Genomic DNA, 15,590 nt, shown 5'->3' with positions numbered 1-15,590 from the left:
CCAAAACAAAGGAGTGGTTCACATTCACCACAGAAAAAAAAACACTACTTTTACCTGAATAATATTTCCTCCAAAGGTGCCTCGAAGACCCTGTTGCTTAGGGTAGTAATATTCATCATTGGAGAGATTCCATGGATCTTTCACTTCTGGTTGAGACATGTTCTAATGACAGGTTATCAAATAAACCTTAGTCAGACTACCCTTCTTCATTACCTTTCTTTGTTCTTCTAAACACCAAATCCCTTTTCCCTTCACAGACCTGCTGTGGTTCCTCCTTGATGACTCCTGTTTTCCCTAACAGAATTCGACTCTTCTTCAGAGATGATTCCTTCTTACTCTCCTTGGAGGGAGAGTTAGAAGTAGCCTCTTCCTTCTCATCTGGAATTTCTAAGGAGGAAACAAGTCACCCTGGAGTTGTTATCCCTGAAGATTCAACTTTCCTACTGACACCTTTGCAATTCCTAACCAGATTTTCATCTCCCCCAAGACCACTTCTAGTCCAACCAATCAAACTATACTCCTGACATCTCCAAGGTACTACTTTCCAACATTTCTACATTATGAGTTTTCCCTAAAACAATACACAATATTAGAAACTGAGAGCCACAACTTTGCTGTCTCAAACTGCTATCTAGAAGCTTCCAGTCTTGACCTTCCCAACCCTTCTGATTTCCTCTTGCCCGCTGACATTAGGACAGCAAGCTATCAGTTATGGGGAAGGAACACTGACCCAGCCAGTACCATACCCAAAATGAGGTTCTCATCATTGGGATCAAGTGTCAAAATAGGAGGCTCCAAGAACCGGGGCATGGCCTGAGCATCCCAAATGATATTGTCCTCCCAACGTCCATATACCAGCTCCTCATTGTCAATGGGAAAAATGGAGTACCAAGGCTTGTCATCATCCAGCGTTGCTGCAAAACCTAGTCAAAACAGGAGGAAAGAATAAACAAAACATTTCATGCTCCCTTCAATTCTAGCAAAGGGAAAAGGAGTAAACGCTAGTAGTTACTCATGTAGCTACTGAAAAAGAACCTATTGGAAACAATGTATTTCTCACTGTTAAAAAATGTTGCAGACAACAAATGTTCACTGCAGTATTTTTTATAATAGTCAAAATTTAAACAACCAAATATTTAACATAGGACTGATTAAACAAATTATGGTAATAATACGATAAGATATGCTAACAATAAATGTAACAAAGTATATTTAAAATACAATAGTAACTAAAAATTATGAAGATATCCATATATGACTACTATGTAACCAATAGTGTTTCTAGATAGAATGGAAGGAAAAAAGAAAAAAATTATTTGTTATATTTAAAAAATAAGACATTTTTGGTTTTCCACTGAATTACAAAAGAAATCCAGATTAAGACAAGAAAATTTGGAAAAGACAGAAAAGATATAAAGAAAACTGCACAGCTATCTGTGATCTTACAAACTAGAAAGAACCACTGTGAATCTCATGGTATTTTCCCTTTCAGGAAATTTTCTGTTTATATAGTGTGCATATCTAGGCTTTTTTTTTCCATTTAAAATGAGTTTCCCATGTCATTAAACATTTTTATGAAGAATTTTAAATGACATAAAATAACATTAAGTAAAAAGCACAACACATAGAACTGTACCTCTAGGAATAAGCTCAGCTACATACACATACAGGATAGAACACTGAAAGCATAGTACACCAAAAAGGTAGAGCTGATAGTCTCTAGAATTACCAGTTATTTTTGATACTGCATTGTATTTTCAAAGTTTTCTACATTAAGCATAGCATACCTTTTTTTGTGTGTGCATGTGTATTTAAGGAGGGAAAAAGCAAATTCTAGAATGATAAAGGGGCCTTTGGAAACAAAAGTAGACTATAAAGATAAAAGCATTATTATATCTCAGAAATATTTTTAACTTTAAAGTACTTTTCACATTTTTTTAATGAGAAATCAGAGTCCATCCTAGCTCATTAACAGTGTAAAAAAACTACGGACTAGAATCAGGGCTCAGATCTAAAACATTTCACTGTCCCTCGGCAGCAAAGATCACAGCTAAGCTTACTTAAGATGACTGAGGTGAAGGGCAGGGTGCTGGACACAGTGGGCACATATGCAAACCTTGTTGAACATTGTAAGCCATGGCATTCCTAGTCATGCTGGAAGGAAGCCAGCCTGCCAGGCTAGCACGCTGTGGTTTTGTCCCTTTGTGTTTAACATCCTCCCCATCCCAGATGATATCATCTTCCCAATGCAGCTGTGTCACCATCAGGAAGTTTTCATCAGCCAGAAGATCGGTGCCACTGCTTTCCTCAGGTATCCTGTATTCCTACAGAAGTAGGGGAAGAACAACAAATCCCTGAATGGTCACTGGTCAGAGTTCCCATTTCAAATCCCACAGCAGATAAATCAGATACATCAAATGTGGTCCTGACTTGAGAGACACACACCTGATAATGAAGGAATACCTGCCTCCTCCCACTCCTAGTCTGGCACAACACTCATTTCACAAACAAGAATCCTTGCAATAGGGCCAAGTTGCCAGGGCGATATACCACACCAAACAAAAGGTTTAGACACCTCAATCTCCCACCAAAGAAACCCTACTCAGTGTCTCCCCAATTGAAAAGTAAAGTAATACTGATAGGGCTCTGGGCACAGTGATTCCTTTCTTACATACCGTGTTGCTTACATCCGCCATTCTACATTTCATCACAGGTTCCTGTTCCATCTTTCTTAGTTTGAAGCCATAGTCAAACCCACTGCCATCTTCAGGGACACCCAGCATATCATACCACAGTCGAGCAGGCCCATAACGCCACTCAGCCACTCTTGGTTTGGTGTCTGTCACTTTATCTGTATCTCCAGTTGACTGGGAAAACTTGGATTCCACAGGTGCCATCATTGTGATCTGTAACAGAACAAAGTAGAAGGGGAGGTAGACATCCTGATCCCAGATGCCCTAAGGCTATAGGGAGTTAATGGGCAGGAGGGGGAACTTAGAGAATCCATAAGGACTGAGGTTAAAATGCAAACAATGGAGGTGTATCATGTCACACTCTGCCTATCATTCAACTTTCCTATTCACCAGTATATCACCATCTGCCTGCCCAAAATACTTCTCTATTACAACAGGGAAGGGATAGCTACTGGGACTGAAATCATGACTACTTAATGATAATAGGCACAGGACACTAAGGTGTTACTTTCAATTTAGACCTAAGCTAGGAAGAACTCATTTGTTGCCCTCCTGGGTCTTAATTCCAGATCTCTATTTTGCCTACTTCATCATCAGAGAGACACTGCTCTGGAGGTGGTGGTGGGGCATAGTCATAGTTCCACAAAGATTTCTGGTTGACTTCTGATTCTACTGAGCACTCCGTCTCCTGGATCTGCTCTTCCTGTATCAGTTCACGGTGTTTCTTCTTCCTCTTTCTCCGAGCACTGCGCCAAACAGATGGGACATTCTTTCCTGGTCCAAAAAGACGTAGGAAGCGTAACACCTAGAACACAAAACATGTTTCTATGTAAGAGACCCAATGTCAGATAAGACGACAGTAGCTCTGAGCTAGAACTCCTTTGAGAAGTCTACTCAACTGTGAGGGAGGGATCAAGAAATGCCGAACTCAGATTTACAACACCAACCAAGAAAGTAAAGTATTCCTTAATAATTTGGACTAGTTCTTTTAAGAGGGAAAGGACAATTCCTAATGAGAACTATATAAATCACATGTATTAATATGATCAAGGCATAAAACTTAAAAAAAGACCCAATACAATATCACTGAATAAGGAAACCTTTACTTTCTGCTCATTCTATATTCAATATCTCAACAAAACTCAGTATTTACAAGAGGGCAGTGGTTTGGAATGCAGGCATTCTCCACCAAAAGTACCTTCCCAGGACGAAATTCTGGGAAAAGTTCCGTGACACTCGGCAACAGCTTGGTGGCATCGTGCTGCATAATCCCAGCCAATGGTAGGGTCAGCTTTCCATCCTCAGATTCTGTCTGTGCTGCTTCCTGAGGTCCCATCTCAGATTCTGAGTCAGAGGAACTACTGAAGTCCACTTTCTCTGAGGCCAAAGAGGAAGGGGCAATGATGGAGGGCAAGATGATGCCTTCTCCATCTTCAGACACTGCAACAAGGAAGAGAAACCCCTTTGGCATGTAACTGTGAGCATATTTCCTCAAATTCAGCCAACACCCACTCTAGGCTTAAGCATGGCTCAATGGCAGGGGATACAGTTCTAAGCACCCAGATTACTAGGTATGCAACCCGGAAAACTCATTCCAACGCATTATCTCCCACCATCCACAACTCACCTTGTACCTGGTACCCTGGGGTTGTGATGAGAGAAAACAAACACTATTACTACATTTACTACTTTCTATATTAGGTTAAAGAAATGTGACCAATAGAAAAATTACATAACACTTTTAAACCAATCAGGCCTTTTCATGCCCGATTCAGGAACCCATAAACTGGAAACATTTAAGCCCACAGGGTAACCATGAAATTATTTAGCATAAAACAAGATCTAAGACACAAAGTTACCAAATGCTATTTAGCCTGCAGACTAAAAAGGAAAGGGCTTAAAACTCTACTAGGAGACATGTAGGTTGACATAAGCCTCAAAACACTAGAGATCAAAGACACTGCTCTTCCCCAACCTTCTAGCCTAGAACAGGATGACTTACCACAGTTGCAGACATAGGAATAGGTGAGATAAGTCCCTGACTTTGAAATCTCTGAATCTGACAGCTGGCTGTAAATGATTTATACCCATTCTAGGTACCTTCTCATTTAATCATTTTTTTAAAGAGAATCATCTAGACAGGTAGTTTCCAAATACCAGTACAGATCAGTTGCATCAGAAATTACTTGAGGAAATTCTGTGAAATCCCTGGGCTCTACCCCAGATCTTCTGGATCAGATAGATTCTCCAGGAGTGAGAGCCAGAAACCTGCAATTTTTTGAAGACTTGAGGTGCCTATGATGGGCAGTCAGATTTGAGAACCACATCAACCTAAACTACTTTTTCTTGAGCCCATGTTAAAATACTGTTGTCAAATGTTTTAAATTTTACCTTTAACACTGAAATTTTAAAATTGTATGAATTGCTTATAGAAGTTGTATCATTTCCTAGCGGCTTAATCTGAATAGCCCCCTATGAGCATGCCAAAAATCTGGACCAGAAATAGAACTTGCTCCTTAGATAAAAGTAAGTAAGTCTCTACTTACCACCAGCAATTGCATCCTGGTCCTTATCCTTTTTCACTGGTCCTGGAGGTGGAGGTGGAGGAGGCATCAACTTGCAATCAATGTCTTCACAATCAGCATCATAGTCATCCTCATCATAATCTAATAAAACCAAGAAAGTGAGTTCAATATCCAGAATGACACACAACAACCTTGAGCTCCTTTGTCACTCAATATTTTAAAGCATCATATGAAGAACTATGCAGATTCCTTGAGAACACACAAGAGGTACAGCTTCTGCCTTCAGAAAGAGATGACAATGTATCGCCAAATGCTGTAACACTATGTATATCTCATACAGGAATTTAGGGAGCCCCCAAGAACTGTTTATTAATAAAACCTCTGCTCTTTCTTCTGGTCAAACACTGTTTCTTTTCAACCTGCTCAACCTCATAATTAAATTTAACAATCTTCTTTCTCTGTCAGTTTAAAACTGGACTTTCTTCTCACCTTCCAAGTCTTTGACACTTTTTCTGTCTGACTTCTGTAGCCTGTTATTCCTTCCACTAACCTTCAACCACTGAATTCTTCATTCCCTTTCTCAAGAATCGTCTTTATCTAGACTAAATCCAAACCTCTATGTCTTGCCCTGACTTAGCCCCTCTACAATTGTACTGCATGTTCTGCTGCCTAAAGAGGTTTTCCATTCAGCTATTCAACAATTATACTTCACTATCACACTGAAATATCCTTCAACTCTTTTAAATTCCCTTTTGTTACTATCAATACCACCTCCATCCTCATTTTCCCAGCTTATGATTTTAGCCTCCTGTCTCCTTCATCAATCTCTTACACCCAACACATCTTTTCCAATAAATCATTAATAGCAGTCATTAGGCAACTTCTATTCATTGAGCTCCAGGTATTATGTGCCAGGTATTTTTAGTTATCTATAATCCTCCCAGTAACGCTACAAAGCAGAAATTATTCTGAGCTACAGAAGTTAAGTGACTTCCTTAGGGTCATATAATTTTAAGTGACAAAGTCAGAATTTAAGCCTAGTTTAACAACAGTGTCTTTCCAACACACTTTCTCACTTACCAAGTCCTACTGATGTTTTATCAGGAACTCTAAAGTCTGACCCTGCCTATCATTTTCCACAACTGTCACCCTACTCTAGACCTTGGTAACTTTTGGTAACTTTACATCTAGCTCACAAAAACAGTCTCTCAGTTAGTTGGCCTCTTTAACCTTTTCCTTTATTATTTTCGGCTGCACTGAGTGTGATGCTTTGTGTGGGCCTTCTCTAGTTGCAGCACACGGGCTTATCACTGTGGTAGCTTTTCTCATCCTGAAGCAGGCTCTAGGCATGCAGGCCCCAGAGAAAGACGGCTTCAATAGCTGTGGCATGTGGGCTTACTTGCCCCAAGGCATGTGGGATCTTAGTTCCCTGACTGGGGATCAAACCCATGTTCCCTGAATTGGCAGGTGGATTCTTCATTGCTGAACCACCAGGGAAGTCCCCCTCTACCCTTTTCCTAATCAAAATCCCAAAGCAACAAGTATCCATTTTCATTTTCATTTAGGAAGGGAAGACAAGCAACATTTAAGGAGCTCCTACCATGACACTGTTCTATGTAGGTGATTTCATACCATGTGATAATGAACTTAAATTCCCACCAAAGTCTTATTAATGAGGTAAATATTAACACACATAAGCAGACAAGAAAATTGAGGGATTATTACAGCATGAAACTCCAAGTAATGTGTACATAAAGGTGCTGTCTAACTGCTTCATGGGCGACTTCCCTGGTGGTACGGTGGTTAAGAAACCTGCCTTCCTAGATCAGAAGATTCAATATAGTGAAAATGAGTATACTACCCAAAGCAATCTATAGATTCAATGCAATCCCTATCAAGCTACCATTGGTATTTTTCACAGAACTAGATCAAATAATTTCACAATTTGAATGGAAATACAAAAAAACTCGAATAGCCAAAGCAATCTTGAGAAAGAAGAATGGAACTGGAGGAATCAACCTGCCTGACTTCAGCTCTGATTTTCAGGGAATGTTATAATTTTCAGATTTGGATTTGTTGTCATGGCTAGGGATAGTAAGGAAGAAGCTAGATACGGGGTTCTTAATTGGATTGTATGAATTGACTTCCTGGAAAAGGAGGACGCTATATTTGATAGTGTTGGTGCTCTGGAAGCTCATTTCCAAGTTATCTTGTCTTCTGAGGGTGCCTTCATCTATGCCCTTAGCTTCCTCCTTCCCTGGCATTGGCCCCTTCACACAGCTTGATTTACAAGGGTGTTTCTTTGGAATAATTAGAAGTAGGTATAAGGCATTCTAGAGGCTTCATGGAGGTGAATTTTGAAAGATAAGGTTTGACAGAGAGGAGCAGCAGGAGCAGCATGACATTTTGGTTTGGTAACATGGCTTCGTAAAGGTTTGGAGATAGAAATAAGTAGTATGAAGGTAATTGGCCAGCAGATTTTCTTTTTTTTTTTGGTATTTATTTTATTTATTTATTTTTAGCTGTATCAGGTCTTAGTTGTGGTGCATAGGCTTAGTTGCTCTGTGGCATGTGGGATCTTAGTTCCCTGACCAGGGCTTGAACCCACTTCCCTGCATTGAAAGGTGGATTCTATGGTGCATGGACTTATTTCTGGATTTTCTGTCCTGATCCATTGATCTATATTTTTATTTTTGTGCTGGTACCATACTATATTGATGACTGTAGCTCTGTAGTATATAGTCTGAAGTCAGGGAGTCTGATTTCTCCAGCTCCCTTTTTCTTTTTCAAGATTCCTTTAGCTATTCAGGGTCTTTAATGTCTCCATACAAATTGTGAGATTTGTTTAGCATTCGTTTATTTTGCCTTTTCCAAATGATAATAATATCCCTGAAAGTAAAGCTTGTATTTTCTGTTTTTCTAAGTTACTTCTTGTGTATACAGTGTAGTTTATCTCTTTATATAAGAAGCACCCAGGGACTTCCCTGGTGGTCCAGTGGCAAAGACTCTGTGCTCCCAATTTAGGGGGCCCAGGTTTGATCCCTGGTTAGGGAACTAGATCCTACGTGCTGCAACTAAATATCAACTAAAAATCTTGCATGCTTCAACAAAGACTGAAGATCTCAAGTGCTGCAACTAAGATCTGGCAGTCAAATAAGTAAATAAAAATAAATATATTAAAAAAAGAAGCACTCAAATCCATTAACTGACTCTGAAGAAACTTAAGTTCAGCTATTTACCAAGGTTTTACTTACATTTCTCCACAAGCTGAAATCTAATTCAAAGAAATGGATAATGAATAAACAATGAACAACTTCATACAAAAGTCCCAAGATGGTATAGGGCAGTGGAAAGAATGAACTATGACCAGAATGGAGCTCCTCAAAAATCAGAAAATGGATTTTATTATCTTTGTACAATACTATTTCAGTTTATAGTATATAATGGGTGCTCAATGTTTAATAAACTGAAATGTTTAATTAGTCAAGGCCTGCCACTAGCTAATTATAGAACTTTTAATAAAGTTTCACATTTTATTAAAGTTCTCTGAAGTTCAAGTCTATCTATGATGAGGTTAAGAATAAATAATCACTAAAACCCCTTCGAGCTCTAACATTCTGATTCTATAATGTAGCACCTTATACCAGGAAGGAAAACCAATGTTGTGAGCATGCATTAAGTGCACTGTGTTAACATACAGGTAGTGAGTGATCAACAGAAGCTGAACCAATAAATACATGTGCTCATTTATATATGAACTGGATACTTAATTTTTCTTGAATTCCTTGAGGGCAAAGACTGAGTTCAAATAGCATCTAAATTAGTACTGTGAACCCCACAGGAACTCAAATACCAGATGATAAGGAGGAAAGCATTATCATTCTTATTTGGCATTCACCAAGAATTTGGGACTAACCAGTATAAGGAATAAAAGCCTAAGTATAAAAATGCTGCCCCAGAACACAAAAAAGGATAGCAGCTACTTGGAACTGAGCTGACAAAGGGAGAGAAGCAAAGACATAAAAAGCAGGTACAATGACAGAAAGCTTGGATAAAAACAAACTGAACTACACAGCAAGAAAATATACTAGGGGCTTCCCTGGTAGTCCAGTGGTTAAGAATCCATCTGCCAACCCAGGGGACTCAAGTTGAATCCCTGGTCTGGAAAGATTCCATATGCCTCAGAGCAACTAAGCCTGTGTGCCACAACTACTGAGCCCTTGCTCTAGAGCCCGTGAGCCACAATTATTGAGCCCATGCACCACAACTACTGAAGCCTGTGACTAGAGCCTGTGTTCTGCAACAGGAGAAGCCACCACAATGAGAAGCTGGTGCACCATAACTAAGAGTAGCCACTGTTGACCACAACCAAAGAAAGTATGCAGCAACGAAGATGCAGCACAGACAAAAAATAATAAATAAATAAATCTTTTTTGAAAAAAAAGAAAAAAAAGTACTAGAATGCTCTTATTGATGGCACTGACGAATCACCTGCATGGCAAAGAGGCTGCAAGCTCCCCATTGTCTGCTGGTATCTTCGGCTTTCATCTTCTGCTACCTCGTTGATGTCTGAATAGTCAACAGCATCTTCTGTACTCCTGACCCATCCTATAAATAAAAGTGGGGGGGTAGATCTAAATAAAGTGCCAGGAACTCTCACTCCCTTAGATAATTCCCACTGAAAAGTACATGTACAGTAAGTGGCTAGCTTCCTCCCCCACCATACTCCCCATGACCCAGACTTCACCTTCATCATTTACCAGGGCAGCATCAGTACCAGTCAATTCTTCATTTGCTGTGAGTTCAGTTATCAGGCTGCCCAGCCCCAAAGCCCCCAAGCCTGCCAAGTGCTTCTTACACTCCTGAAAAAGGGACAGCACCAGAGTCAAAAACAATAACTAAACCTAAGTTTCCCACACCACAAGGTTTACTTCCAGATCCACAACAAAGTTTAAACCCATATAAATGACTCCACAGCATGCTAAAAGAAGCATCACATTTGAGAACTGTGAAGTACATCTTCGACGTCCACATTGATCAGATATAACACATCATATTCAATTTCATCACCATCCTTTAAAGTAACGTAAGGAAAAATTATTCAAGGAACCACCACCAAGACTAAATTAAATAGCATATCAGTGAATAAAGTCTAAGAAAACAGGTAATTCCGACTAGAGAAAACAAATCAAGAACTTTATTGTTATCTTTACTGTGTGTTGCAGCGAAGGAGGAATACTGGTCAGTATTTTCTCCTTGAGAAAATGAACTTTAAATGAAGATAGGTTTAAGAGTCGACTGGGCACAGGAAACAATTTCATGAATGTCAGTGAATGGTGGAAAAACTATGTAAGCAAGTGTGCACTGGGACCAGAAGAGGCCTGCAATGGATGGTCTTAACACTGGCTGTTTTAAGAACTGGGGCCCGAACCACAGGATTTGGTGCCGGTCTGCCCTCTCGCTCTAGCTAATTAGAGCCATCTCCAGTCAGTGATGTCAAAAATGCAGACAGTTTCAAGAATCTCCAAGGTTCTCATAGCAACGATTTGAAAGTAATCTCAGTAGCTTAGGCTATTTTTCCGCCAAAGCCACCCATCTCAGCGCCACTTGGCTTACCGTTCACCTCTTGTCCCCACCCTCGCCCAGAACTGAGCCCCCTCACTCTCTTGCTAGTAGATTGTTACTACACAACCTACTAGCAAGGCAACCGCTTCTCTCTTCGCGTACGTTAAGTGCGCCCTCTCACTAAGGGAGGGCCACATCTTCCTCTCTTCTAGTTTCCTAAGCACTCTCAACTCTCCAAGCATCCTAAACTCTGCTCACGCCACCTTTTCCTCAGCCGATATACCCTCTAGCTCTATGCCCACGCCCACCCCCTCACATCGTCCAAGACGCTTTCTCCCTCCAACTGCCCGGCTCCATTGATGTTGCCGAAAAGGAAACCAGCTAAAGAAAATGGGCCGCCTCCAGCGGAATCTTCATCGCTATCCGTGTCTGACATGATGGCGGCGGCGGCAGCGCTGCCTCAGCGGCTACAGGAGGCTAAACGGCACTGTCTTGTCCCATAGCCCGGAAATAAAAACCATTCGCCCAGAAGTAATTCACTGAGTTCCTGGCTACGATAAGCTCCCACCGGAAGCCGAATAAGGAACCGGAAAGACCGCCCGTCCTATGAGAAAAGGAGAATTGGTAACACTACGTTACTAAGGGCTTTTGATTGGACAATACGCGATCAGGAGGCTGGATCTGTGAAAAACCGTTGGTCGAAGAGACTGTTTGGCCCCTCCCCCCTCTGCTAATCTGCGCAGGCGCTGTCTCAGTACCTTGGGGAAGAGCGACGGATCTTCCTCCAATCAGAAGGCGATTCGTGGATCACGTGACCCACTTCCTCGTTGCCACGGAAATGAGCGTTAGAACCGTTTCTTCGGTTCTGTGGGCTTCTGGGATGGCTCTAGTGGTAAAGAATGTTCTGACTGCAATGCAGAGACACAGGAAACGTGGGTTCGATCCCCGGGTTGGGAAGATTCCCTGGAGGAGGAAACGGTAACCCGCTCCAGTATACTTGCCTGGAATGAACAGAAGAGGCTGGCGGGATACAGCCCATAGAATTTGCAGAGTCGGGCACGACTGAGCACGCACGTTCACGTTCTTCCCGTCTGCTCTGTTGGCGCCTTTATTGCACCGTCCCAAAGAGAAACTGGCTGTGTATCGCACTGTGCCGAAGGCACTAGTGCAAGTTAGTTGTTTTGAATTGACATTCCCTTATAAAAATAGATTTCCTTCCCTCCTTTTTTGGAAAAAAAGATGGTAAGAGATGAGAAAAATGAACAGCCGAACCTTCACCTAGATTCACGATTTTAATATTTTGCTAGTTTTTTTTTTCTCCTGAACCATTTGAATGTGGGTTACAGATACTGTGATTCTTCACCCCTAAAAATAGTCTTCCCTAGTGGCTCAGACGGTAAAGAGTCTGCCTACAATGCGGAAGACCAGGTTTTGATCCCTGGGTCGGGAAGGTTCCCCTGGAGAAAGGAACAGTAACCCACTCCAGTATTCTTGCCTGGAAAATCTCATAGATGGAGAAGCCTGGTGGATCCCAATCCATGGGCTTGCAGAGTCGGACTTGACTGAGTGACTAACACTTTTCTACATAGTTCAGTTCAGTTTAGTTGCTCAGTCGTGTCCGACTCTTTGCGACCCCATCACAGCACGCCAGGCCTCCCTGTCCATCACCAACTCCCGGAGTTCACTCAAACTCATGTCCTTAGAGTTGGTAATGCCATCCAGCCATCTCATCCTCTGTCATTAACCATAATACTATTAGCACATCTTTAAAACTTAACGTTAAGTCAATATCATTTAACATAAAATCCACATTTAAATTTCCTCAGTTGTCTTAACTGGAGCATTTTACATTTCAATCCGAGATCAACTCAAGGTTCATGCATTGCATTAATCTTTAGCCTCTGAATTCAGAATCCACCAGTATTTTTCTTTGTATTGCATGACACTACCTATTTGAAAGAATCCAGGGAAATTGTCTTGAAAATATGCTATACTATGAATTCATGTAGTCTTTTCTTCCAAGTGATTCTGGTTAAATATCTTACTGGCTATCAGAAGGCACAATGTCAGGTTGTCCCAATGTTGATAATGCTAAACTTGAGCACTTCAAGAAAGTGGTGCCCAACAGATCTCTCCATTGCAATGGGACATTTTGCCTTTTGTAATTAGTAAATAATCTATGGGGGTGATACTTTGAAATCGTATGAACGTTCTGTTCCCCATTGTCCTTACACCCAAAGGTTGTAGCATCTGTCGATGATCCTTTCCTGAATCAATTATATTAGGAGAGTGTTCAGGCAGTTGGAACACAGTTGTTAGAGAATTTCCAGACAAAGCATTTATGAAGGGAGTGAGTTTATTAAGAACAAAGAGAGATAAAAGTGGGCACTATGAGTGAAGCAGGCCGACCTCCTGACAGAGACCAAGGAGAGTTGACGGTGTTCATGGGTTAATAACCAATTTATATAGCCTTAAGACAAAATTCTGGCTGGAAGGTTGATGTTAGGTGATTGGCTGGGATGCTATAGGGTATTTACTGGAGTGGGCATCTTTGCTTAATTGGGAGTCAGGAAGCTTGTTACTGATGATCAGGGGGCTTTTGGCAAGGTTACAAAGGGGCTCAGTCAGCTTCAGAGGTGACTGGTTCTGGGCTCTGCTTCTGAGGCCTTGGTGCAAGGCCTCATACCTATGGCCTAGGGCAGGATTCAGCATTCCCCCCTTCTTATTAATGGGCCAGATCTTTGGCCCCTTAACACCCTGCTCATGTCTAACTACCTGCCTATCTCCGCGGGACATGGGGACACAGGTCATTGGGAAAAGGGGTGGAGACTGCTCTGGCTTCTTCCTGCTGGACAGGGGCATCATGGGGTCTGGGTCCTGATGCCCACTCTCTGTCAGGGTGCACATATGGAGGAAGATGAGAGTCCATGGAATGACAAGACCACTTGTTCCAACATAATCCATATGTCAGCCAGCTTATATCCTTGTAGTACCATCTGGAGATTTATTTACCATTTTTTAGAAGAAACAAACTTAACAGGAAGTTAGAGATACATAGCCCCAAGATGAATAGAAGTAGAAAAGCTGCTAAGGGGCCTAGAAGAGGGGCTAGCCAGGAGAACCAGGGCTAGATGTTGGCTTGTGATGTTGGTATTTCTCTAGGTATGAGAAGATGCAAGAATTTGGGCTCATGAAAATCTTTTCTTGAAAATATATAACAATCTGAGGCCTGTTCTGCCAGTTTTCCCCAGAGCACAGAATGCCTCATTCATGATTTCTACCCTGAACTCCTTTGAGGGGGTGTTGAAAGTCAGCAACTGGAGTGGCTCCTGATTTACTCTTTGTAGAGGCAGATGGCAAGTGCCAGTTTTCAGTTGGCAGGGCCCCTTCATTGCCTTAAATTTGACCACTGGTTTAGGGGCATTTTATGATCATTTTGTCCCACGTTGCTAGGAAGGCACATTCCCAAGTCTAGTGAAGACATTTTGATTGGCCACTCAATGTTCTGTTACTGGACTAAGCCATGAAAGTAGCAAAAGTCCTGGACCTTATCTGTGTTACTAATGGTCTGTTACAGTCCAGGAAAATACTCCCTCTTGTTACTTCTTCCCATCTAGAGTTACATTATTACAATCATTGATTTCATATGGAACTATGTATCATTATTTTATTAGAGGCTCAGTCACACATTTGGTAATGTAAGAGAATAGTCTTATAAAACTGGCAATATAGAAAATAATATAGTTTGCAGTAATAGTAAGTTCACAAGTAAGAATTAAAGAACTTTTTTTAGGTGTAGTCCAGTATATACCATGTGGTCTGACTTAGTCTGATGTTAATCTGCTGGTTGTAGATCATGAAGCATCTGAGTTTTATCTTGTAACAGTATAACATAACAGCAAGGGACTAAATGAGAAGTGAATTTTCAGTAAACACAGACCTTAACTAACAAAACTAGAATTTAATATTCAGTGAAATATTTTTTTTTCTAAAATTATTCCCATTTTTTTTAAACACAGCCAAAACTAATTTGTTTTTAAAAGAAATTTGGTCCATTGACTACAGATGCCACAGGCCTGTCATCAGTTTTTGTCGAGGTGGAGTTTTTTCTTCTAGAGGTCCCCACTATACTTTGAGATGTCTATATTTGTCAGGAGACAATCTTTTTATTTACCTGATAAATCTATTCAGAACTCAAGTGTCTCCAATTTCTAGAGGGCCAAGGCAGAGAGAAAAGAAAAATGTTTTAATTTTACCCACAGGTGTAGATTACCAAATTGTTTTAAACCATAAGTAGCTTGAGGAGAAAAGCTTCTTGATATCTGAAACAAAGATCAGAAGCTAGTAATATGTCAGACAAAAAGTCATGAATTGTAATCATATTTAGCAGTTTATTTAATCCCATGTAATTAGTTTTCCTTCTGTTGTCCTTGCCTAATGATTGAGGTTGATAGTGACAGTGATAGTTTTCAGAAGTTTGAAAAGTTTTTGTTAATGATGATATGATTTGTCCAGTGAAGTGTGTGCCTTGATCACTGGAGATTGTAGAAAGTATACCCAAAGTGCAAAGCACATTTTTAAACATTTTTTCCTCTTTTGTGAGAGCATTAACCCCGAAGTTAGGAAAGACTTTATCCCATCAAATATAAGTGAGGTATGTCAGGGAGCCAGGAAAAGCCAAGCGGATTTCCCATAACTCTGATTTACGGCCATTGTTTATCCATTTTAAATTCCCTAATTTAGCAGTCGATGAGGGATTAATTTTTGTAGAAGTGGAATGAGCTTTGTCTATGTGTGCCATAGTCTT

The 15,590-nt window shown here is 40.7% G+C and overlaps 1 protein-coding gene across 17 annotated transcripts in view; it reads right to left on the bottom strand.

Annotated features, from left to right (window-relative positions):
• The window catches only part of TAF1 (TATA-box binding protein associated factor 1), an 80,688-nt gene extending 69,168 nt beyond the window's left edge, over positions 1-11,520 (bottom strand). For 10 of the 17 annotated variants that reach the window (XM_086390029.1, XM_086390027.1, XM_086390020.1 and 7 more), the window contains exons 1-11: positions 11,100-11,520; positions 9,966-10,080; positions 9,710-9,826; positions 5,240-5,359; positions 3,892-4,133; positions 3,280-3,498; positions 2,676-2,906; positions 2,117-2,324; positions 747-923; positions 260-387; positions 55-162 (exon numbers count right to left, since the gene is read on the bottom strand). In XM_086390029.1, the coding sequence (XP_086246155.1) occupies positions 55-162; positions 260-387; positions 747-923; positions 2,117-2,324; positions 2,676-2,906; positions 3,280-3,498; positions 3,892-4,133; positions 5,240-5,359; positions 9,710-9,826; positions 9,966-10,080; positions 11,100-11,219 (1,785 nt within the window). In that variant the 5' untranslated portion in view covers positions 11,220-11,520. The remainder of the gene's footprint in view (positions 1-54; positions 163-259; positions 388-746; positions 924-2,116; positions 2,325-2,675; positions 2,907-3,279; positions 3,499-3,891; positions 4,134-5,239; positions 5,360-9,709; positions 9,827-9,965; positions 10,081-11,099) is intronic. The other 7 variants (XM_086390028.1, XM_086390022.1, XM_086390026.1 and 4 more) reach the window with 1 other exon arrangement.
• Between the last annotated feature and the right edge of the window lie 4,070 nt (positions 11,521-15,590).

The sequence above is a fragment of the Bos grunniens genome, chromosome X (assembly GCF_055505025.1).
Source record: "Bos grunniens cultivar Pamir isolate PY7600 chromosome X, Bosgru_T2T1.0, whole genome shotgun sequence".
In the NCBI taxonomy this organism is placed as follows: Eukaryota; Metazoa; Chordata; class Mammalia; order Artiodactyla; family Bovidae; genus Bos; species Bos grunniens.
The sequence above is the reverse complement of the archived record's forward strand: the minus strand, read 5'-3'. Positions and strand labels throughout refer to the sequence as shown.